Consider the following 25,330-nt stretch of genomic DNA (forward strand, 5'->3'; position numbering starts at 1 on the left):
ATTTAAAAAAAAAAAAAAAGGAAAAAGAAAAAAAAGAAGAAAAACCCAGACTCAGGCTGGAAAGGGAAGGAGAAACAGGGATTATCTTAGAGCTTGGAAAGCAGGACTACACCCCTGACCCAGCAAACCCAGACCGGATGTTATTGCCATGAAAATGAGAATGAAAACAAATGGCCTAAAACTCCAGGCTTCATCCACCCACTCCCTTCCCTCCCCTCCCTCTGGGCAGTCTCAGCCCCAGCTGCGCAGCACATTTGCTCAACCAGCTGGAAGGGCTTCAGCAAGGGTCCTCTGGGACCTCCGGGTCTAAGATCTCCGATTTCATGGAGGGGAATCTGCCTTGATCACCCAGCAAAGTGCAACCCTCGTTCCAGGGTGAAAAGAAAAGACTGGAAAAGCGTAATGCTCAGCTCCTGACTGAGGGCCAGGAGAGCAGGGGGGGGTCAGCAGTGCTCAGAGGGATGCTGCTGAGAGCAATCACACTGTGGCACTGAGCAGAGACTCACCAGAGACGCTGCTGTTTCTGCTGGTTCTCAGCTGGAGAGAGCTGACAGAGAGCAACCTCCTTGCTCCGCAGCATCCTTTGAAGGAAGGGTTCAGCCTGAACCCAGGAGAAGAGACACCAGACTGGAAAGGAAAAAGAGCAGCTGGGAAACTCAGAGGGAAAGGAGTGCTGTCCCTCAGCTTTTTAGGAAGACCATCCTTTCTGCTGGATAATTTGGTCACTGTTTATCCAACCAGAAACTTCTCGATCCTGCATCCCCACAACATCTGCAAGGAGGTCCCTAGAAGTGGTCCCTAGAAGTGACCAACATGTGGTCCTCCCTTTGGAACCTGATCCCCACCACGGGGGACCTCGCTAAGGGCTCTTTCCTCCTTTTCCTGTCTGTCCAAACTGAAATATGCAGCATCAGAGGGAGAGGGAGAGATATGTCACCTGGGCAACAATCTCTGATGTCTCCTGGGTAAAGACATATCTAGATGTGTCCAGGAGTGATGGCCAAAAATAATCCCAGTGAGGTACAGTCAGTCTGTCCATGTATCGAGTCTCTTGGCCAGGATTCCCAGGGATCCTGCAGTTTGATCCCTGCCATCCCAAATGGCTGTTTATACACACACACGTGCCAACTCCACCTCACAGGAGCCCAGTGTTACCAGATGGCTCTTGATTTGCCACAGAGCTGGAAAAAAAACATAGAGACACTTGTAAAAGGCAGTAGAGCTGACAGGGATGTGGCTTCTTCCACTAGAGCAGTAAGTTACTCCCTCCCTATGTCAGAACAGCACATAGTCCACAAGGAAATTAATTATTACACTGAGCTCGACTGCTACGTGAGGGGGGGCAGCACCCTCAGTGTGCCCCCAGGATGGTGCAGAATGAGTGATAGATCTCAAAAATAAGGGGAAGAAGGCTTGGGGGGTCACTGATGGTCACTGCATCCTCTTCAAACATTCATGCCCAGCTCAAACCTCAGAGTAAATCCTGTCTGTGCAAAACAGCACCCCCTCATGTACTTTCCTTGTCTCTTTTTTTTTTATATTATTATTATTTTAATTTATATTGTTTATTACATCAGATTCCAGGGAAGAATGTCAGTTTGAGAGGCACCCCTGATGCCAGCTGCCTCTGTGTCCGTCTCAGCACTGAAACTGGAGAAGGGAAAGGGACTTCACCAAGCTTTGGGACCCACGGCATCCTTCTGAGAGAAGCACTTATTATTCTCTGGGAGACAGCAAGGAGGGCACCAAGCCTTTCCCAGACAGCTGCAGCTAATTCAGCATGGAAATCAGACCTTTGGGATTCCCAAAGCAGGGATTCAATTCCCGTCACAGTAACTCAATCTCCGTATCTGTAAAATGGAGAAAAATCAGAATTATTCCAGAGCTGTGAGACTGAGGATGGATGTCAGCACCTCCTTACTTTCTCCTCTGCCAGGCTTTCAGACCGGCGTCTTCCTCAAGGCCTGCAAGGACTGAGGCCACAGGGGACATGAAAAGAGATACAAGCAGCGCCGCCACGCTGGTAGCCTCCGAGTTATTTACTTTCATATTAAATTCCACAAATATTTCGTGCTGTCCTAACAGCCACTCTGAACCGCACAAGCTGCCAGAGGAGCTACTCTCAGAGGAGGGCAGCAGAGTCCCCCAGATGCCAGCACATCCCTCCACAAAGAGCAGGACACGAGGTTTTGCGCGTTAGTCCCCAGGGGCACCTGAACAGCTCCAGCAAATGTCTCACCCAAATCATTTTTGTCCCCCTGCCACGTATGGGGATGAAGGCTCAGGCACCAAGACCCTCAGGAGCTGTCTCAGCCTGCCTGACCTTTAATTCCTTCTCTCTGGATCCCTTGCTGAAGGGGAGGACCAAACCGTGGAGTGGGACCCTTGTGTGGACCACCTTGCCTTCAGAGCGAGTCCACCTCCATGCTCTCCCAGCTTTTACCCCCATTCACAGAGCTCTTTAGTGTTTCAGGACATTGTCATGATCCTGAATCACTTGGGGACCCTGTCCCAACCTTGTAATCCTCATCAGGAGCAGCTACAACCTAGGAGCAAGGTTTCAGGGACCTCACAGCCCCATAACAGAGCAGATAACAAACCTAGTTCAGTACACCTCTCAGGGACAACACTGGCCCAGAGCCTCAGAAGAACTAGGGCATGCCACCTCCTGTCCCAGACAGATGCCACTCGCACAGGAGTGGCCACCCCAGGACCTGAACCAGCACCCCTGCCTCACTGCTTGCCTGGAGCAAGGACAGCTGAGGTCCTGGTGGATGCTTCTGTTTCCCCCTGAGCTGTCAGGTGCTGCTCATGACAGTAGACACAAAGCTACGTGCTCCTTCAGTCGGTTTGATGAGTTTCCTATGGTTGGGCCAGTGAGGCAACCCCATACTCACTAGCCTCTGGCCACTGATAAGAGCCCTTATCTAGTTCCACACCTTGAATATGAGGATCTCCCAGTGGCCCTCCACATGCCTCTGCTTCTCCTGCCAGGTCTGTATCTCAGACTGCAGAAGCCTCATGTTGCCTATTCTCTTCTGCATTGCCCACCCACCTATCCAGAGCAAGTCATCCCTCCAGGGCCAGGGTGTTCATCCAGGAAGGACCCTGGTAAGGTCAAGTGCTCCAGGTCCATCCCTTCCCCCTGCAATTATACCTGTTCTCCCAACACATAGTGTGGCAGCCTCCCAGATGTGGTAACTTACTCCCACCAGATGTGTGCCCGTGTCCTTCTGCATATCACAATCCAATACAGAGCAGCTTCTACCTGGAGACGTCAGATTGTAGAATCATAGAATGGTTTGAGTTGGAAGGGACCTTCAAGATCATCAAGTTCCAACCCCCCTTGGCCCCGGCAGGGACACCTCCCACCAGACCAGGTTGCTCAAAACCCCGTCCAACCTGGCCTTGAACCCCTTCAGGGATGGGGCAGCCACAACTTCTCTGGGTAACCTGTTCCAGTGTTTCACCACTCTCACAGGAAAGAATTTCTTCCTAATATATAGTCTAAATCTCTCCCTTTTCAGTTTAAAACTGTTCCCCCTCATCCTACCACTCCAATTCCTGATCAAGAATCCATCCCCATCTCTCCTGTAGCCCCTTCAGGTACCTGGAAGGCTGCTATAAGGCAGATCTCAGAGAATTGAGATCTCTGAGGTTTTGGTGGCAAGGAGAGGACACAAGGATTGTTCCCTCCCTTTTTGTCCAAAAGGAATCAGGACTAGAGGTAATCCAACAAACCACACCCTACACCAGAATTAAAACCTCAGATGCAGGCACCGAATCCCACATTTTAATCTATGATCTCCCCACCATTGACAGCCATTCCCAGGACTGCACCAGAAACCCCCCATTACAGAATCACAGAATGATATGGGGTTGGAAGGGATCTAGTTAACCCCCTTGCCAGATCAGGTCCATCTACAGCAGGTTGCACAGGAATGTGTCCAGGTGGGTTTTGAATGTCTCCAGACAGATTAGACAGACGCCAGGCAGTACCTGCTTCCGAGAAGCCATGAAACATCTTCCCTTTATCTAGGTTCAGCCACACAGAAAGGAGAAACCTACAGTTTGGACAAAGTGATCCCCGCTGCTAATGCTAAACAAGTGTCAAAGGCACAGGCACATAAACCAGTGCAAGAGAAAGTAGGTTATGACAAGAACTAGCTCTTTCTTTAATTTCACTGAAGACTTTGCTGCCTTCTTGTTGGAAATAGCCATGAAAAAAAACACATGGCAACCCCACAAAGCCCCACCGAGGAGCCTGGGTCTCCAGATGCTCACACCTGCAGGGATCAGATCTATACTCCTCCTCCACAGTGGCCCACAGCTGGCTAAATGATGGAGGTGAGGAGGGTCAGAGCATGCTTATGAAGTTGGGCCCAGGTGGTGAGACAGGGCCATGGCTTGGCTTAAGGCTCAGAGCAGCTCCTTGTCTGAAATGTTGTAGCAGCTCAGCAAGAGCTGCCTGGAGGAAATACTGGTGTTTAGGGGGGCTGATGTTATTACCTTGGGCAATAGAGACAACTTCCCAAACGAGTGAGCAGAAAGGAGATGGGAAGACATGGAGGTCCTCCTGAAGAGCTGCAGGCTCTGCAAAGTCCTGTGCCTGTGGGCACACGGTTGCTGCCCAGGAGCCCTCTGACAGTGAAGGCTGCATGTCACAGCAAGACTAATCTCGTAAGAAAGGATCTTGATTCAGAGGCTCATGGAAGGGGAATGTCTTCAAGACCTACCAGGAGAGATTGCAGAGATGGTGGAAGAGACAAATGGTCACAATTGTGAGGGACAGCTTGGGAGCAGAAAAGGGACTGAGGATCTTGGAGAGATAGAGGCAAGGAGTTCTCTGGCTTGAGGACAAAGACAAGGAGCTGTATTTTCCAGGGTGACACGCAAGAAAGAGGAGTGACAGCCCCCGAGTGCTGCTGGAGAAGCAAGCAGAAAAGAAAGTGAACACGTGGGAAGAGTCTTGGGGAGCCAGTGGCAGAGTGGAGGTCCCCAGCATCCAAACCACAGCTGGAAGAGAGGGCAAACCCACCCATGGAAAGCAGAGACAGCGAGAAGATAGAGAGAAACATCCTTTGAGAACCAGGCAGAGCATGGGCCAGGTGTTTCACCAACCTGGGGAGCCAGTGGCAGAGTGGAGGTCCCCAGCATCCAAACCACAGCTGGAAGAGAGGGCAAACCCACCCATGGAAAGCAGAGACAGCGAGAAGATAGAGAGAAACATCCTTTGAGAACCAGGCAGAGCATGGGCCAGGTGTTTCACCAACCTGGGGAGCCAGTGGCAGAGTGGAGGTCCCCAGCATCCAAACCACAGCTGGAAGAGAGGGCAAACCCACCCATGGAAAGCAGAGACAGCGAGAAGATAGAGAGAAACATCCTTTGAGAACCAGGCAGAGCATGGGCCAGGTGTTTCACCAACCTGGGGAGCCAGTGGCAGAGTGGAGGTCCCCAGCATCCAAACCACAGCTGGAAGAGAGGGCAAACCCACCCATGGAAAGCAGAGACAGCGAGAAGATAGAGAGAAACATCCTTTGAGAACCAGGCAGAGCATGGGCCAGGTGTTTCACCAACCTGGGGAGCCAGTGGCAGAGTGGAGGTCCCCAGCATCCAAACCACAGCTGGAAGAGAGGGCAAACCCACCCATGGAAAGCAGAGACAGCGAGAAGATAGAGAGAAACATCCTTTGAGAACCAGGCAGAGCATGGGCCAGGTGTTTCACCAACCTGGGGAGCCAGTGGCAGAGTGGAGGTCCCCAGCATCCAAACCACAGCTGGAAGAGAGGACAAACCCACCCATGGAAAGCAGAGACAGTGAGAAGTGAGAGAGAAACATCCTCCAAGAACCAGGCAGAGCATGGGCCAGGTGTTTCACCGACCTAAGGAGCCAGGAGCTTCCCCAGGGAAGAGAGGGCTGCGCAGCCCCCAGGGGTGACACATTTTCTAGCCTTTGTGGAAAATTCCAGCCCTACTTAATCTCCTGGGGCTCCTGCAAGATTGTGACACGGAGAAAGGGACCAAACAGGAAAGAATTAGAGGAAAAATGCCTCTCTCCTGGCAGCCACCATGGCTGTGCCAGGAGTTAGCAGCAGCAGCTGCCGAGCAGCCAGCCCTGCCTCCCCCTCCTCCGGCCGCCTCTATAAACACGCAGGGCTTACTCAGAAGATTAGAAGGGAACGGGGCAAAAGACAACAGAGTCTCTTTTGTAATGAGGGAGGATTACGGCATCAAGTGACCGGCTGCAGCTCCCAAGTGGGTTTCAGGCTCCTTAGCGCACCGCCTCTGTCAGGTTCAATCCCCCCTCCATGAGCCAAGGGGGCACCAGGAGGCGGGCTGTGGCGTGGGCCACAAAGGACCCAGCAGGGACACGTGCAGGACCAAACCTCCACAGCCTCCAGAGCAGCTCAGGAGCCCATGACTGTGAGTATCTAGTCCTCCCAAGAGCAGAGCGATTCCTTCCTGCCTCTCCGCGACCTCCTCTCGCTCCGTCTGTCCACTCCACCCTCTTGCTCTCCATCTCCAAGAGCTGCTTGGGTCTGTTTGCCGTCTTGCGTGGTGGGTAATGCACCTGATGCAGGCTTGTTCTTGGGGGATCTTGGTCGATGTGGACTCCCCCAGTCCAATTAGTGTCAGTCGAGCTCAAGGGTGCAATGGTTAGTCTGGATGGATCAGGCAGGCAGTGGTAGGCAGCAGGTCCCTGGGGACATGGCAAAGGGGATGGTTCTTCCTCCCCATACCGACTCCGGTGTGTCCGGTGAGTCACCTCCCACCACCCACCTCCACTCCAAAGGGTGCTTTGAGCGTGCCAGCTGCTGAGTGACATCCTGGGACAGTCCCACAGGTGGGTAGGGAAGTGCCTTCACCATTCAGGGACGGAGGGATCAGGAGAAGCCCCCATGTCCGAGCAGAACTGCATAGAAGAGGGTGACATCCATTATTTACACGGACAAGAGCAAGTTTTCCATGTTTGGTCAAAAGTGAATCTGTATTTGAATTACGCAACGAAGAGCCTCCTTGAGCACTTTAAAAATCCAAAGCGTAGAGAAAACAGCCGGCTTTCCCTGAGCAGCCCCCAACAAATTTCTGGGAGTTTGCATACATTTCTCATCTGTATAGCCCATGTGTGTGCAGCCCCTCGGGCGGCTGAAAACCACTCTTTTTCAAGAGTCCTGTGCGCTGGCCAAAAATACACAAGGTAAGTGCCATGAACATCCACGAGGCTCGAGTGAAAGATGCATTTGTGCAACCAGGGAGCCCTTGGCAGGGCAGGTGCCAGCTCTGCTCCTCCATTATAACCTGTGAGAGGGGACTCAGAGAGAGTTATGAGATGGAAACCCAAAGGAAGAGCAGCACTGAAAAGCCAAACCCAGGAAAAAGATGCCATTTGGTTGAAGGTGCCAAGAAAAGAGAGGTTGCTGATTTTCTGCACAGCACCATCTCACCGAGACTGGACTTGTCCCCATATAACTGTAGATCTTTCACTGAGATGTGTAAATGAGGAGCACGGACACAAACTAACCTGCTTTCAGCTGCTGCTACAGAGCAGTAAGGTCTGAATTGTCCTTTGAAGTGCTTCTTTGCCTCCATCATTCAGGGGAGATCCCAAGGCCCCATCACTATTAACATTAGTGCTTCTGTTAGACAGCAATGTCTGTGCAACATCCCAGTAATGTGTTTTGATTTAAAAATACCAACAGTTTTCACAATGGATAATTATTTATGAACCAAGGGATCATTGACCTATCTGCTTGGCATGGATTACGCTGGTTTGGTTTTTTAAAAACAAATGTAGGTTTGTATGAATGTGAGTCTGATTATTAATTGATGATAAAGAATTCTTTATCCAGGGTTAGACTCGAAGAAGCACAACGGGAAAGCTGCATGGTCGGGAAGCATTTCATGAGCCTGAATGCCTTTTTTTCATCCAGCATGATTTATTGTGCAACGTATGGTTGAAGGAGAGGGGAGGTGGAGCTGCTGGAATTTGTGCTCTGTGAGCCTGGCCAAACTCCATCCCTCCGCTAACAGGGAGGGCTGTTCTGCCAACGGGACCAGGACCAGCACAGTAGAGATATGGCCTGAATTTAAAGACAATTATACTTGTTGGGCAAGTGCTACAAAAACTATCAGATCTAAAGGGCTATTTTCATCTGGATCAGTACCAAAAAAATTCTCCTTTCTGGGGTTTTTGCTTTCCTTTGTTTGGTTTGTTTTTTTTTTTTCCTAGCAGTATTTCAGGAAGACATTCCCCGACAAGCAGATTTACAGAAACAACATATTTCAAGCAAATACTACAAGAAAAAAAAAAATACAATGAAACTTTGGAGTTTGCAAACCCAAGAATTAATCTTAAACATATGGTTTGTGGAAGGGAGCGGTACGTGGGCTCTGTCCACTCTGACCAGCCAGCCCCACTTGAATGCTGATAATCAAACACTAGAAACCAAGGGCTTCTCCAGAAATTATATCCTCTGTCACTGTAACCAGCTCACACACAGCTGAAAGGCAGGAAAAAGAAGGCAGCTCATCAAATTAATTGCCTACCATAAATTTCCTCCCAATTCTCTGTCACTGACTTCTTGCCTGTCTTTTGATCTCAACTCGTCGTTTCTTTCTCTCTTCCTGCTTGCTGGGACACTGGAGGTGTCCCTGTCTCCTCCCTCTGTGCAAGCTTCCTAGCAGCTTCAACATCTGCTCATTTTGTGTCTCCACTAGGATCTGTGATGACAGTGACATACACCAACCGTGTGGCTGACGCCCGCCTAGGCACCTTCTCGCAGCTCCTGCTCCAATGGAAAGGAAGTATCTACAAACTTCTCTACTCCGAGTTCCTTATTTTCATCTCTCTCTACTTCACCATCAGTCTCATCTACAGGTAAGCATCCTGACACCCCGACACTAACGCAGCCCCCAGCTCTCAGCCTGTCCTGGAGCAGGACAACTGAGCAACATGGGATTGGGACAGTGATCCTGGATCTCCTCCTGAGAGGAGCTGGAGTGAGACAGCCACTCACCAGCCTCTGGATTATAAGGAACTCACTGCTCCAAAATGGCTTAGCAGCTGATAAATCTCCTTTTTGTGTCCTGGGAAGTGACACAGTTTCCCTTCACCGGGATGAAGAGTTGCATTTGATGATTACCTACAGAAGAATAATGTGTAGATCAGTAGAGATCAAGACTGAACTAGTACAGGAGGTCATAGAATCACAGAACAGTTTGGGTTGGAAGGGACCTTAAAATCACCTAGTTCCAACCCCCCTGCCATGGGCAGGGACACCCCCCTGCTACGTTAATCAAAGCCCCATCCAGCCTGGCCTTGAACACCTCCAGGGATGGAGCCTCAACAACTTCTCTGGGCAACCTGTTCCCTGTTAGAGTGCCTCATCACCCTCACAGTGAAAAATTTCTTGCTGAGATCTAATCCAAATCTCCCCTCTTCCAGTTTGAAGCCATTACCCCTTGTCCTATCACTACATTCCCTTGTAAAAAGCTCCTCTCCAGCTTTCTTGTAGGCCCCCTTCAGATACTGGAAGTCCACTCTAAGGTCTCCCTGGAGCCTTTTCTCCTCCATGCTGAACAACCCCATCTCTTTCAGATGTCCCAGAGTGAGGAGCTTTAGGAGAGAGTTTCCGTTGTTACACAACATGCGATACCTTGGGTGCATTTTTGAGAGCAGACATCAGCTCAGGGACCACAAATCCGTAATAAGCAACTGTAGTCTGTGGCTGGTCTGGTTTTGGTGAAGAAAGACAGGGAGTTCCCCAGCTGGTTTTACCACAGAGGCAGGGAAACAGCTCTAAGAAAGAGGCAGGAACTGACATTTTGCAGGATATGAAGTGAACTGTGGTGCACATCCGAGCGCTGTATCAGTCCCTCAATACCACATAGCACTGTCCTGAGTGAGAAAAACAGGGTGGTTCCTGGCATCAAATTGCACGACTCACCTCTCTCCCTGTTGGTGACCACTTCTGGCTCCTTTGGCCTGCTCAGCAGGGTGTTTTGGGGAGGTGGGCTGACGTCCCAGGCTCGTGGGGGCTGTTCACTCACATCCTCCCCAGACTCACAGTGTGGCAGTGTCCATCCTTGGCTTCCCTTGCCGGATTCCTATCCCCGCAGCCCCAGCAAGGCACAGACTCTTCTTTGAGGCTGATGCTTCTCTTTCTCCCTTTTAGGCTGATCCTGAGCGAGAGCCAAAGGCTGATGTTTGAGAAGCTGGCGCTCTACTGCAACAGCTATGCTGAGCTAATCCCCGTGTCCTTCGTGCTGGGTAAGGAGCTCGGTCTGGGGACACACAGGGAGGGGAAAGGGACAGCATTTCTTCTCCCTGGTTTTGATATTGCAGCAGGCAGGCAAGATTTGCTGAGCACATCCCTCCCTCTGCCTGTGTAAAACTCAGAATACATCATTCCACATTGCAGCGGGGAGATACGGCCCCAACATGCAGCTCACACTGGCCAGATGTACTAGCACATTTCTGGGTTCTGCCAGGCACTAAGTAGCACCAAATAAACCATGAAACCTCAAACCAGGGCAAAACCAGACTCTGAGGTTAGCATGGAGATTCGAATTGCCCTCCAGGCACGCCTGCACCCATCCCCACACGAGTAGTCCCAGACATCTCCTACACACAAGCATGTACATCCTTTAGGATGGCTAATCTGCTCAGCTCACCTCTAGGTTTCTACGTGGCTCTGGTGGTGTCCCGCTGGTGGGCTCAGTACGAGAGCATCCCGTGGCCCGACCGCATCATGAACTTGGTCTCCTGCAACGTGGACGGGGAGGATGAGTACGGGCGGCTCCTGCGACGCACCCTCATGCGCTACAGCAACCTGTGCAGCGTGCTCATCCTGCGCTCCGTCAGCACGGCTGTCTACAAGCGCTTCCCCAGCATGGAGCACGTCGTGAGGGCAGGTCAGTACTGGGACTGCCTTCCACACAGCTCTGGAACCAGCACCTCGCCGCTGGTTTTGGGGCAAAGAGCCTTGGAAAGGGACACACGACCCTCAGAGTGGAGATGGGATAGTGCTGCGATGCGCTCAGCTGATGGGTGAAGAAGTGGGTGGGAAGCATCTGCTCTTCTGAAATAATCAACCATTTATGTTTCTCCATTGCACAGCAAGTGCGTTCCTACTAGTAGCTGGAAGGCCTGTTTGAAAGATGAAGGGTCTCTGCCCAAATTTTTTATCTAAGGAGAGTGTCGAGATGAAGTTTGGGAATGCAGACGTGCTGCAGGACGCAGGGCAGCCCCGGGAAGGGAAGGGAAGGGAAGGGAAGGGAAGGGAAGGGAGAAGAGCTCTCTGTAGTAAATGACCCTACACACAGATCTACAGCAGAGCCCAGCAGACCCCTGCCAAGTGGTGTGTCTGTCCTCCCTCAGGGCAACAGTTTTCCACTTGGCAGGTGTAAATTGGAGCCTCAAACCTCCCAACTTTTAACTGTCCAGTTCCCTGAATTCTCTCTGAGGATGGTCTATAAGGTATAACATTTCCCAGTCTGCCCAAACAGAGATGTCTGCACCTACTCTAGTCAACTGGGTTCTTTTTGCAACACACAGAGAGAAACAAGCACTTCTAGGACACATGTTATCCCCTTCTCAACAAATTTCTACTTACAGCAGGCAACCACACCCTCAGCAGCACTTATCTCCCTGGTGACTGTGATCAGGTCAGATATGCTGCAACATCCAAAGTTAAATGAGATAAAGCCTGCCTCATGCTTCTGTAACTCAATGTTTTAACAAGAAGACTTGTTACTTCTACATGTGTCCCAAAGGCTGAGGGCCTGAGTCTTTCCTGGGATTTTTAAGGAGAGCTAAGGTGACCACCTGAGATGTAGATGTTTTCATTTCAGACCAGATCAAGTCCTTTCTGCCTTCTGTGGCCATCCCTCTCCCATCTACTCTTTCCCAGGCCTCATGACACCAGAAGAGCACAAGAAGTTTGAGAGCTTGAATTCCCCCCACAACAAGTTTTGGATCCCTTGTGTGTGGTTCTCCAACCTGGCTGTGAAGGCAAGGAACGAGGGGAGGATCCGGGACAGCGTGTTACTCCAAGGCATCCTGAATGTGAGTGACTGAGGCAATAGGACATTGTTTGAGATCCTTATCCAGTCTCCCATGTGGAACGAGAGGGGTTTCCAGAGGTCAGGCAAGGAAGAGGAATGCTGAGGCAGGACAGCGAGCCAAGCCTTTCCTGGCAATATTACATTAACTTTGATGGGAAACACCCCCCTGCCACTCTCCAGCTCGTGGCAGAACAGAGCTTTTCATGACCTACAGACATGGTAGCAACGTCACATATATTAGATGCAAGGGGAATGTGACATCTTTCTGAAACGTGGGACTGGGAGGAACCATAGGACTCACATCTAGGTGTGAGAGATGCACATGTAACAGGTCCCTGATCAACCTTCCTCCAGCCTTCACGCACTCCAGAGCAGCTAACAACAGTGGCCAGTGGAGGTCTCTAGGATACAGATGGAAAGCCACAAGGAAGCTTGTATCTGGAAAAGACCAGGAGAGGTCAAAACAACAACCAAGATCCCTGTAGAAAACTTCACTATTGAAAACTCTTAGATAGTGCTGGGAAGCAGGCCATGCGCCACAGGCAAGACCTGGCAACCATCCCTGCCCAGCTGCAGAGAAAAAAAAGGCCAGAGCAGCTCATCCTTCCTGGTATTCATGTGCAGAGAAAGTCACATTGTTTCTGTTGCCTGGAGTGAGATTCATTTGCCCAGAGAGAGAGAGAGAGATCCCCCTCTGGGCTATTTATCTAGATGCACTACATAGTCAGGAGAGACAAAAGGATGCTCCTGAGATATTCTTTGCCTAACCTGTTGGCTGCTCATTTTGTGAGGAGCAAAACACTGCTATGAACTGGGCTAGGAAGGGATTTTGGGCTCAGATGGAGGCATCCAGGCAGTGAGAAGTTTCTCCAGAGGGCAAATGTGAGACCCTTCTGGTGGTCTGCTGGGGTGAGGCTGGGCACTGAGGGAGCAGGAGTCCTGGCTGAGCACTCCTTTCAGAGGAGGTGCGAGTGGGAAGGAATGGGCTGGAGCAATGAAGGACATAGGCTGATGGTTGAACTCGATTATCTGAGAAGTCTCTTCCAACCTAGACAATTCTATGACACGAATGGCTGACAGACCATTCCTTTTCCCCACTGCAGGAGCTCAACACCTTGCGCAGCCAGTGCGGGCGACTCTACGGGTATGACTGGATCAGCATCCCCCTGGTCTACACTCAGGTGAGAAGGAATCCCCCCATGTACTGCTCTGCTGCCTGCCAGCACACACTGCCCTACACCACAGGGGGTACCCCCATTTACACCCATGCCTGACCCACACACAGACCACACCGACACGAGGTGCCTTTGGACACCTCATCCCCACTCCCATAACTCAGACACAGCCACCTCCACGGAAACACACGCTGCCCAGGGACAACTAAGCATGATGTGAACCACCCAGGAAAACACCAAGAAATCTGGTGAGGCCACAACTGGAATAGTGTGTCCAGTTCTGGGCTCCCCAGTTCAAGAGGGACAGGGAACTACTGGAAAGAGTCCAGTGTAGGGCTACAAAGATGATTCAAGGATTGGAGCATCTCCCTTATGAGGAGAGGCTGAAAGAGCTGGGACTCTTTAGTCTGGAAAGAGAAGGCTGAGGGGAGACCTTATCAATGCCTACAAGTATCTCAAGAGCGGGCTGAGGGAGGAGGGAACCAGACTCTTTTCAGTAGTTGCCAGTGAGAGGACAAGGGGCAATGGGCACAAGTTGGACCATAAAGGGTTCCACTTGAATATGAGGAAGAACTTTTTCACGGTGAGGGTGACGGAGCCCTGGAACAGGCTGCCCAGGGAGGGTGTGGAGTCCCCTTCTCTGGAGATTTTCAAGACCCGCCTGGATGCAGTCCTGAGTAACGTGCTCTGACAAGCTCTGGGCAATCCTGCTTCAGCAGGGGAGTTGGACTAGATGATCTCTATGGTCCCTTCCAACTCTAAAATTCAGTGAAATTCAGTGAAATACAGATCCACTCCCTGCACCCCCTCGCAGGGAGAACATCCCTGAAGCAGCTTCTTCCTACTCAGCGGAGCCGAGATCCAAAGCTGCTCCGATGGAGCTGTGCCACGTGCACGAGCTGTGTGCCCGTCCTCAGCTGTTAGATAGCTCTCTCCAAGCAAACCCAGACAGACACTCTGGCACCAAACTTGCTCCTTTTGTCTCATCCGATCCAGCTGCTCAGATAACACTAACGCGCTCCGTCGCCAAACGGGAACCGCTTCCATCCACACAGCCATGAAGGTTAATGGGGAACACGTTGGGAAACGCTATTCCTGCACAGACCGGGAGCAAAAAGCAGTATCACAGCATGTCTTTGTCCCCCTCTGCAATCACAGAATCACAGAATCTTCTAGGTTGGAAGGGACCTCAAAGATCATCTTGTCCAACCGTCAACCTCACTGACAAAAATAGACACCCACACAACAAACAAGAAGCGTCACCATCACTAAACCACACCTCCCAGCACTACATCAACCCGTCTTTTGAACACCTCCAGGGATGGTGCCTCAACCACCTCCCTGGGCAGCCCATTCCAATGGCTGATAACCCTTTCCTTGAAAAAATTTTTCCTAATCTCCAGCCTGAACCTCCCCTGGCGCAACTTGAGGCCATTTCCCCTCGTCCTGTCGCCTGTTCCTTGGGAGAAGAGACCGACCCCCACCTCTCTACACCCTCCTTTCAGGGAGTTGGAGAGAGCAATAAGGTCTCCCCTCAGCCTCCTCTTCTCCAGGCTGAATAACCCCAGCTCCCTCAGCCTCTCCTCATAAGACTTGTGCTCCAGACCCCTCACCAGCTTTGTCGCCCTTCTCTGGACCCGCTCCAGCACCTCTAGGTCTTTTTTATGGTAGGGGGCCCAAAACTGGACACAGTACTCGAGGTGGGGCCTCACCAGTGCCGAGTACAGGGCAATACACGACCCTTATTATTTTTTCCCCATAGGTACCCATCCACAATGCAAAGTCTGTCATTCCAGGCACTCTCTATCGTGCCCATCACGAAACAGCCCCACGCTGTTCACCACGAGGAACTTGGGGCTGGCTCCAGAGTCTTGTGACTCTGGGTGTTTGTTTTGAACCCCCCCTTCCCCCTGCCTTGTTGCGTCAAGAGATCACGCAAGAATCTCAGCTGCTTTTAATTTGAAAAGGGGAAGTTTCCAGTCCCATGATTACAGAGAAAAAGCACAATGCTCACCATAGCCTAAAATCCGGGCAAGCAAGCAGGGAAATATTAAAAAAAAGAAAAAACAACCCAGTGTGAGTACTGGGAAGGAAGGAGCTAGTTGAGAGCTGGCAGCAGGCTCCCCTCCCTGCCTTGGAAGGGACCTGCCAGCACAGACTGAGTCACCAGGGGATGGAGATAGTTTTCAGGAGAGGCAAAGGCAGGAATGAGAAGAGCTCACAACACTCAGCAGCAGAACAAGCACACAGCCACGTGGCAGGTGTTTAAGCTTTTCAATCCAGGATGTCACGTGCTTTCTTCTGCCACTATCTTCCTGTGACACCTACAGAGATGTCACTCCAGGCACAGCAGGGAGCAAAACACCCTGTGTGTAACAGCTCAAGGGCAAAGGGCATATTTACAGCTTTCTGCAGCTGAAATGCATCTTCCTGCGAAAAGCAGAGAAGTCTGTCGTAACTGAATCCAGGGTTTTCCAAAGGCTACAGAGCCAGCAGCTCGTGGCTGTTTGGGAGTTGTGTGGGGTGGAAGTGAAGAGAGATGCCGGGAAAGCAACCGGGGAACTCCAGCTCCTCTGATGTGTCCCCTGGCATCTTTCCCAGGTGGTGACCGTGGCTGTTTACAGCTTCTTCCTGGCCTGTCTCATCGGGCGCCAGTTCCTGGATCCAGAAAAAGCATATCCTGGCCACGAACTAGATCTCTTCGTGCCCGTCTTTACGTTTTTGCAGTTCTTCTTCTATGCTGGCTGGTTAAAGGTAAGCCCAAAAACATACATCTGGAGCTGGAATCTGATCTAGCCAAGGGTTTTTTCCAGTGTGTACTCACCAGTGACCCAGCTGTGTTCTTCAGTCCATGGGCAACCTGCCAGGTGCTGGCAGACAAAGAGGGGGCCAAAAGGGGCTGAGGGTATTGCCAAGACCTTCTCAGTTTCGGAGTGACTCACCCAGGAGACCAGCTTCACTTTTCTTTCCTAAGCTTTGGTCCTGACTAGTTTGGGGAAAAGGAAAGGCTACGCTTCACCTGCAGTGGTGGTCTGCAGTTGCAGGAGGGCTATGTGTGTACCAAAGTCTCCCAACCTCCATTTTTGGAGATCACATTCTGCCCCACAGACCTTCTCCACACAGGAAAAAGGGCAGGTATGACTACAATAACCCTTTCTGTGTTGCTCTCCACACGCAGGTGGCCGAGCAACTCATCAACCCTTTTGGGGAGGATGATGACGACTTTGAAACCAACTGGCTCATCGACAGGAACCTGCAGGTAAAGTGAAGGCAGGATCCTCCAGGTGAGCCTGACCTGCAGAGGAACACTGAGGCAGGACTGCGCCTGAGGGTTCAGCAAGGATCTCCTGAGGGAGATGGTTAGGAGAGCATAAGGCTCCCAACAAATATAAGGGTGGAGGTGGCCAGCTCAGTGCTCCCCCTCAGAAGCCGAGGAACCCTAAGCTCCAGAAAGAATGTGGGGCAAGGCTTATGTCAAGAAGACCCCCCAGACACCAGGGAAGACAGGGAATTTGGCATATCTTGTGCACAGAGACTAATTGCAGCTTTAGTCCATGCTCTGGCACACATGATGGATCCAAATTTTGTTTCATACCCTCACTGCCTTTCAGTGACACGTCATTCCTGGAATGCATGAAGAAGAGTATGGCCAGCAGGTCAAGGGAGGTCATCCTCCCCCTCTGCTCTGCCCTGAGGAGGCCCCATCTGGAGCACTGGGACCAGTTCTGGGCTCCCCAGTTCCAGAAGGACGGGGAACTGCTGGAGAGGGGACAGCAGAGGCTACAAAGATGATGAGGGGCCTAGGACATCTCTGATAAGGGAAGGCTGAGGGACTTGGGTCTTTTTAGTCTGGAGAAGAGAAGACTTGGAGGGGGGGATCTGATCAACACCTATAAATACTGAAAGGGTGGATGTCAGGAGGATGGGGCCAAGCTTTTTTCAGTGGTGCCCAGGGACAGGACAAGATGTAAGAGGCACAAACTTGTACATAAGAAGTTCCACCTAAACACGAGGAGGAACGTCTTCACTTTAAGGGTGGCAGAGCCCTGGCAGAGGTTGCCCAGAGAGGTGGTGGAGTCTCCATCTCTGGAGACATTCAGACCCCCCTGGACACATTCCTGTGGGACCTGCTCTGGCAGGAGGGTTGGACCAGACGATCTCCAGAGGTCCCTTCCAACCCCATAGCATTCTGTGATTACTGCCTCTCGTGAGCTTTTTCCATCCTGTGTCTGTATCTAAACTGTCTCCTCTGCTTTCTTCCATGCAGTAACTCTTCACCTTCAGCCCTTCTGTCCCAGGGAGCATATTGCTTTCCTGTCTCCTTCAGCACCACTGTCCCTCCAATTAATCAGAAAAACCACCAAGTGCCAGGAAATCACGTAGCAAACTCAGCCACTTGCCTCCCTTCCGTGCTACGTTGCTTCCTCCTGCCCCGATTCCTTTGTCCGCACGTATCGCTGCTCATCCTGTGTGACATTTCTGCTGTCCCCTGCAGGTCTCCCTTATGGCAGTGGATGAGATGCATCAGGATTTACCCATTCTGGAGAAGGACCTATACTGGAATGAGCCTGATCCCCAGCCACCCTACACCGTGGCCACCGTTGAGTACAAGCGTCCATCATTCCTCGGCTCAACTTTTGATATCAGGTGAGCGCAGCCAGAGGATGTCAGAACAGTCCACGGTCACACCTCGGACCAGGTTTTGTGCAGGATATTGTGTTTAAAGAGTAAAAGGAAGCAGGAATATCTTTCTCCATAGTTTGTGAAATTGTGCTCCAAGATACTTCTAGGCTCATCCAAAGATAACGGCCAACGTAAAATCATAGAATTGTCTATGTTGGAAGGGACCTTTAAGATCATCTAGTCCAACCACCAACATAACTCTGATAAAAAACCATCACCAAACCACGTCACTAAGCTCTATGTCAACCCCTCTTTTGAACACCTCCAGGGATGGTGCCTCAACCACTTCCCTGGGCAGCCCATTCCAAGGCTTAATAACCCTCCCAGTGTAAAAATTTTTCCTAATATCCAATCTGAACCTCCCCTGGCGCAACTTGTGGCCATTTCCTCCTGTCCCGTCGCCTGTTCCTTGGGAGAAGAGACCAACCCCCACCTCTCTACACCCTCCTTTCAGGGAGTTGGAGAGAGCAATAAGGTCTCCCCTCAGCCTCCTCTTCTCCAGGCTGAACACCCCCAGCTCCCTCAGCCTCTCCTCATAAGACTTGTTCTCCAGACCCCTCACCAGCTTCATTGTCCTTCTCTGGACCTGCTCCAGCCCCTCAATGTCTTTTTTGTGGTGAGGGGCCCAAAACTGGATACTTGAGGTGGGGCCTCACCAGTGCCAAGGAGAGGGGGACCATCACCTCCCAAGTCCTACTCACCACGCTGTTCCTGACACAGGCCAGGATGCTGTTGGCCTTCTTGGCCACCTGGGCACACTGCTGGCTCCTGTTCAGCTGACAGTTGACCAACACTCCCAGGTCCTTTTCTGCCAGGCAGCTCCAGCCACTCTGTCCCAAGCCTGTAGCGCTGCAGGGGGTTGTTGTGACCCAAGTGCAGGACCTGGCACTTGGCCTTGTTGAACCTCATCCCGTTGGCATCACCCACCGAAAATGATACCTCTGTCACCCTTCCCTCCACTATGAGCACCTCCATGGTGGGGGACCTAACACATATCTAATGGCAATACAGGAAGTGAGAAGCTGGTCACTGGCAGCAGCACTCCCTGTGCTGCCACCCTCTCCACAAGAAACCACCTTCTTTTTGTGACCACGTAACAGCCCGTTTTACCTTTCCCCAGCATGCAGAAAGAAGAGATGGAGTTCCAGCCCTTGGAGCAAATTAAAGAGAACGAGGAAGCGAACCACTCCACACCATTACTGGGACACCTGGGCCGTCTCCTGGGTGTCCAGTCACCGAGCTTCTCCAGGTCCTCTTCCCGGATGAACCTGCTGCGCAGGCGAGGAGAGCCTACATCCCCTTTCTCTCATTATACCTACCAAGACATAGGCAAGTCTGGAAGCCCTTGCAGCATCAATCAACCACGGGGAGATTCCAGCTCCCAGGAGCAGTGGGACAGCGAAGACAGAAAACTCAGGGATTTTGATGCTTTCATGTCAACCCCATTCTACGAGAGACCTGGTTTCTACAGTGCTCCACAGACACCCATCAGCTCTATCCCCATGATCTTCCCTTCTAGACGCCAAGGCCGCAAGAAGCCTCCCGCACTCTCCAGCATCACTGCGTGCTCGAATTCTCTTCGGGATGTCATTGTCAACTCCTCACCATCCAAGGTCAGCGACGTGTATAAAAGCCAGAGCTCCCTTGGCTCAGGTGCAAAGGAAACGTTTATTTGGCCAACAGATCAGGGCAAAGGTCCCGACTCGCTGTGTCTAACAGTAGAAGAAGAGAAGAGCCATTCTAACAGTAAGAGCAGAGAAGCTGCCACCACAGGGAGTCCAGGAGCTCAGTCCACAGCATCAAACAGCCCTAAATTCCCCTTCTTGGCAGAGTCCCCAGACCACGAGAAGCAGGGTAGCTTCAAGAGTCTGAAGAGCTTGAAAGCTTCCCACCCACCCTGGCTAACCCTGGAGAACACAGCATCAGCCGTCCCCAATTCAGAGCATTCAAGTGCCTTTCACACTCCCAGTAACAAAACCCCCAGAGGCAGCACCTCCTTCTGCTTCTCCTTCACTCCTGTGACATCTCCAGTGCTGAAGAGATCCCACATGGGCAACACGGGCCCTGATACTCACACCATGAGTTCAGAAGATGCAGCCAGCGCTCCAGACCAGCACCCAGCAGAGGTTTCCAGGACCACAAAAGATACTGGAAATGGAAGCACAAATACTCCTCCTACAAAAGAGCCGAGACGAGCAGAGAGTCCATCCCCCAATGACTCTGGCATCTCTCTAGCCGAAGGTGACTACGTGGGGCTGATGGAGGTGATCATGGAGACCAGCGAAAGCGCGTGTGAAGAGCAGACAGATCAGTACAGCTAGAGGAAACCAAGAGACACACACACACAGAGTTGGGTGAGATACCTGCCATACTAGTGATATGGCAGTATCTGTACACCTGGCCACACTGGCACCCACCCAGAGAGAAGGACAGGGCAGCCAAACCTCCTTCTGCTGGACCACATAGCCCAGCCTAAGGCTAAAGCCAGCCCTGATGACACACTGACCTCAGGTACAGCAGCAGGCACAACTTTAGTGTTGCAACAATAACAAACCAAACAAAACCCCCCCTTTTTTTTTTTGGTTGTAGGAAAAGGTGCAGTATCTTCAGCTTGAAGAACCTGGAGTGCAGGTGTAGCACAAAACAGCACAAGAATATAGTTAATGATACTTCCCCCCCCCCTCCTTATCACTGCACAAATTGGAACTTGAGCTTTAGGTTAATATTTCTCACCCATTACAAGTCTCAGGCAGAACTTGAACTACTGTCAAGATACTCCAGGAAAAGGAAGGGACAGAAGCAAGTCACATCATTCGTGACACAGACCCACAGTGCTTCTTGAAGCCATGTCTGGCTGATGTTTTTCCAGTCCTGGAAAAAGTAATGGGATAAGGCAGGGCAAGTGTCTACTAGAACAGGTGGCCACAGCCAATGGTGTCAGCCCAGCACATTGCTTCCACATCACACTTAACTTCTCTGAGCACTGTCACATCAGTGGCATCTGGATGGTAGCAGACACCAGGGAGCTGTGAGGTTTTTACCGTCTTCCCTAAGAAAATAAAAGCAAGGCTGAAGTCTAGGACCACCCGTTTCATTTCCTCATTTTAGTTTCCATTCAACAATAGGGAAATTTAGAGAAACCACACAGGTTTTCCTACTTCTATCTCCAGAAACAGCTGCAGAGCTCCTGTATCACAAGGGGGGCACGTGACAAACTTGTGTCATGCCATTCATTAAGATGGGCACAGTAATTAGGGAGGCACTAACCCTGCCTTCAGTAGCCTCATCTAAATTCACAGCCACCAGTTCAGGAAGTTTAGAGCCTCAAACCTTCCTTGCAACATTCATCACAGCCACAGCTTTGGTGGTAATGGCATTTAAAACACAACTTTAGTCACTGTAGCAATTCTCACAGTCAATCCCACTGGATTGGAAAAAAAAAGAAGTCATTTCTATAATAAAAAAAACCCAACAGTAAAACCTGACCCCTCTAATATTACTCCTTCAACCACGCCCAACTTCAGAGGGCTGCCACAACAGATGGAGCACAATCTGTTCAGGCCTCTCACTCCCGAGAGAAACAGAAAAAAGCCAACTTGAACCAAATCACTTTATTGGATGGAGGGCAATACACAAAACACAAGAGAAAATAGGGTTGATATTTGGTACAGAGTATGAGAACTGTTTATCTAGATAGCTGAAGATGCATGCATGGCTGGACAGTTAAGTAGGAGTCCCACTGAAACATATAGGGTGGCTCCTGGCAAGACTTCAGCTCTCATTGTCACTCTCCCCAAGGGTGTGCTTGTCAAAGAGGTACTCTGCCATCCCATATTTTGGTGCCCCCATCTTCCGCAGGTTGGTCACATGGTCACCCAGCTCTTTGATGGCTTTCACCTGCTCATCCAGGTAATGAGTCTCAATGAAGTCACACAACTGAAAGGGAGACAAAAGAGTTTAAAATTTAGGCCCAGACACAGCTTATCCTGCTGAAACAGCATCTGAAATCCTACCAATCCTCCCTAGGGTAAGGAGAAGACACAATGACAATTTTAAAGCTGCAGAAGATGCCTGAGAGGAAGAAGCCTTTAGTTTTGCCTCAGCAATGCCAGAACAAGACAGAGTGGGGCAGGTTTATCTAGAAACATTCTCTCTAGAACTTTGTAGGACAATGTCAGCTAAAGAAGCCTCCCCTCTTCCTCACTACAGAGAGCAATAGGCAAGTTCTTGAACAGATTTAGAAGCCCCCACTGCACAGCACTTGAATTCATGACCACGAGGATTTACACCTGTAGAATGGTCCAGTTAAATTCTTGGGGTTTTTGTTTGTTTGTTTTTAAAAGTCCCTTTAACTTATGCAGGACACTTCCAAGAGTGCTTTGAGTCGGACAGCTGTTACTCTTTCTGATGGTAAGAGGCCTCAATCCAGCTTTGCCAGTAACTTCCATCTGTGATAAAACCTGTATTTTCATCATCTTCTGAAGTGTCAGGGCTTTAAACATTCCAAAGTGACTGTCAAAATTTTATGACAGCCTTACAGGCATCCAGTGGTTTAAAGAACTCATCCCTCACAGAAACAAGCCTTCTTCACAGAGCTTAATACAGGTCTTTCCTTCAGAATGCTGTTCTTTGTTCCCAAGAGCAACAGAAGGGTTTGCACAAATCAATACCACCCACGGTTCTGTAAGGCAGGCCCCAGCCACCCTCCCACACTGCAACTGGTCCTTCTGGAGAAAGATGGCAATAATCCTACCCAAGGGCTAAGGTACAGGCTGACACCTGGGCCCTTCCCTTTGGAAAGGCTACACCACCACCTCACACCCTTTTTTCACCTTTAGGGATAGCAGGGACACACAACTCACCCCTAAACCCAATTAAGACACATACAAGGGTCTAACTTCCTCAGCTCCAGCATCTACTTACGTGTGGGTCGTTCTTCTCAGTTGCCAATTTGTGCAGTTCTAACAGTGATTGGTTCACATTCTTCTCCAGGTGCAGGGCACACTCCATTGCAGTCAGTCCATTCTCCCAGTCATCACGATCTGGCTTCTAGAAGGGGAAAGCACACAACAATATTTTACTCTAAGCACCAACAGACCACTAAGGAGCAAAGTCTTTTAGACCAGTCTCAAAACCTGTTTAGACCAAGTTCAGGCATTTAGGTATCTTCAAAAACTTGGTGGACACACAGAGCACTCCAAACAGAACTGAATGCATGCTCCAAGTCCCAGACCTGTCCCCATCCCCTCGATTCCCTTCATGTTATGTCCTCAGAGCTCTCACATGCAAGACAGCTAGTAGTACTACTTTCTTCTCCCTCACACTCACTTTGTTTGCTGTTTTCCACATGAAGAGTTGTCCTGCATTAAACTGTCCCTACAACGTTGCTTACTTTCTGCTGTTTTGAATAATCTTATTAAAGTGACATCAAGAAAACTGCTATGAAATCTGCTTGTTATGGCTCACTACAAATCGGAAACTTGAGATTTCCTGTTCCCACGGCAAGCAGGTCAAGAGTTCTCTACAAAATGGTGCAGAGAACAGAGAAGGCTCTTTTTAAATTTAGGGTAGATGAATCACTTGTGTTCTGGTTACCCTCACCCCACAGCACACCACTTAGTGTTAAGCATCCTCTTCTTACCAGGAAGTACTTTTGATTAGTCGGTGAGCACAAATTATCAAATTACTACGCATCCCTAGACTGTGGGCAAAGTGCCACACAGGTCACAGCAATGCGGTACGCTTATCTACTGTCAGCTGCTGCTCCTGCTGGGAGAGGACACAGGAAAATTCGTCCCCTTCCAGTCTGAAGACAGGACAACCCACAGTTCCACTCCTCACCTTGATGTCCTGCAAGAAGATGCGTCCGCCCCTCTGATTCTGCAGCTTCATCAGCTTCTCAGCATGCTCACGTTCCTCATGGGACTGATGCAGGAAGTACTTGGCAAAGTTTTTCAGAGCAACATCATCCCGATCGAAATAGTAGGACTGCAAAATAAGAATTCATACGCTCAAAACCCCAAGCCTGACTCCAGCAGTCACACAAAGCCAAGTCCGTGCTGTGACTTCAGCTATGTCCCCTATCAGCTCTACTTCAAGATGCCTGGAGTCCAAGCTAAGGCTAACAGTAGCACTGATGACAGAAAGGCAGTGTTGCAAAACTCTCTCCTTAGCAGCAAGTTAGATTTTCCTGACTAGGATTAAATTTTAACCTGTATCTCTACCATGAACACAAATAAATGGTATTTGTAGTTCAGTTCTGAAGATAGAAAAAACCCCACAGGTACCTGTTCTTCTGAGCACCAACACAGCAGACTTGAAAAGCCTTTCTTTAAAGGAGAAATATTCCCTGCTCCCTTTGTTTGCCTGAGTTTGTTTACAATAACTGATGTTGCAAGTCAGAACCTTGACTGTGATTAAGGGCAGCCAAGAACTTTAAGTACTTTTGCAATAAAGCTCCCATGCTTCCCTAGGCTTATCAGGGACTAGGCTAAGAGTCCCTGACTTCCTACATTTGGGGGAAAAAAAACAGCACCACATTTAAAAGACAAAAGATAAGTTGAACTAAAATACATATTCAACATTAAATACAAGGTCATTTATTTGAAAGCCTTAAAAAAACTGTAACAGCAGTTAGAAGCCATCACACAGCTTGTTTGTTCTTTGGTCAGAGCCATTAGGCAGGACTCAATGGAAGGCTTTGTACCAACTGCCAGTTATTCACCAGACAAACTGCTACCGAATTCTCTGCTCTTAAACCAGCAGCTTGGAGGTTTCAAGGTAAGACACTGGTGCTTGTGTACCACAGTCACCCACCAATGTAATTACATTCAGCACGTAGCTGAGGTTCAGACCATCACAGTGACACAGAAGCAAGCTGTGAAGTTCTACACCTAAATGCCACAACATACAACAGTGCCACTAGAAAGTCTCAAGTTACCAGCACGCCTCAAACACCAAGATTGCTGCACAGAGGTCAGAGTTTGGACCAAAGTTACTCATCTCAGCTATGGCTAAAATGGGAACCTCACGCCAAGTCAGGCATGTAAGCGCAGCGCCAAGGAAACCACGGGTTCCTACCACTTCACTTCGAAAACCATGAACGAAAAACCTTGCCTCAAGAGACAAGAACGCCTGTGGGAAAGGTGCCAATCGTTTCGTTAGTCAACTCCTGCTATCCAGCCCAGCCCCAAGGGCAGAGCCGCTTGGAACCTGCTGAGCTGTGCTGATAACGTGTCCGCCAAGGGCAAGGGACAGAGAGCGGTTAATGTGTAACCGAAGTTCGCCTCCCAGATAAAAGGAAAACACCTAAAGAAAACAAGCGGCCGCCCCACCCCCAGGGGAAGGCCGAGAACGCCCCAAAGGCGGGGGGGTGGGGGAGGGAGGGGGAGGAGCGGGGCTGCGCCC

The 25,330-nt window shown here is 50.3% G+C and overlaps 2 protein-coding genes across 2 annotated transcripts in view; one reads left to right on the forward strand and one right to left on the reverse strand.

The window, feature by feature from the left end:
- Window positions 1-8,621: 8,621 nt before the first annotated feature.
- BEST1 (bestrophin 1) lies at window positions 8,622-21,195 on the forward strand. The gene is made up of 9 exons (XM_014948798.1): window positions 8,622-8,877; window positions 10,175-10,269; window positions 10,680-10,913; window positions 11,912-12,066; window positions 13,169-13,246; window positions 15,842-15,994; window positions 16,419-16,499; window positions 17,736-17,887; window positions 19,044-21,195. The coding sequence occupies exons 1-9, from the start codon at window positions 8,726-8,728 to the stop codon at window positions 20,242-20,244; spliced, it is 2,301 nt and encodes a 766-aa protein (XP_014804284.1). The 5' UTR covers window positions 8,622-8,725; the 3' UTR covers window positions 20,245-21,195.
- A 324-nt stretch (window positions 21,196-21,519) lies between these two features.
- FTH1 (ferritin, heavy polypeptide 1) overlaps window positions 21,520-25,330 on the reverse strand; it is a 4,789-nt gene continuing 978 nt past the window's right edge. The window contains exons 2-4 of the mRNA XM_014948801.1: window positions 23,765-23,911; window positions 22,847-22,972; window positions 21,520-21,859 (exon numbers count right to left, since the gene is read on the reverse strand). Coding sequence (XP_014804287.1) covers window positions 21,695-21,859; window positions 22,847-22,972; window positions 23,765-23,911 — 438 coding nt within the window. The 3' untranslated portion in view covers window positions 21,520-21,694. The remainder of the gene's footprint in view (window positions 21,860-22,846; window positions 22,973-23,764; window positions 23,912-25,330) is intronic.

This window comes from Calidris pugnax, unplaced genomic scaffold, assembly GCF_001431845.1.
Source record: "Calidris pugnax isolate Ruff unplaced genomic scaffold, ASM143184v1 scaffold107, whole genome shotgun sequence".
NCBI lineage: Eukaryota > Metazoa > Chordata > Aves > Charadriiformes > Scolopacidae > Calidris > Calidris pugnax.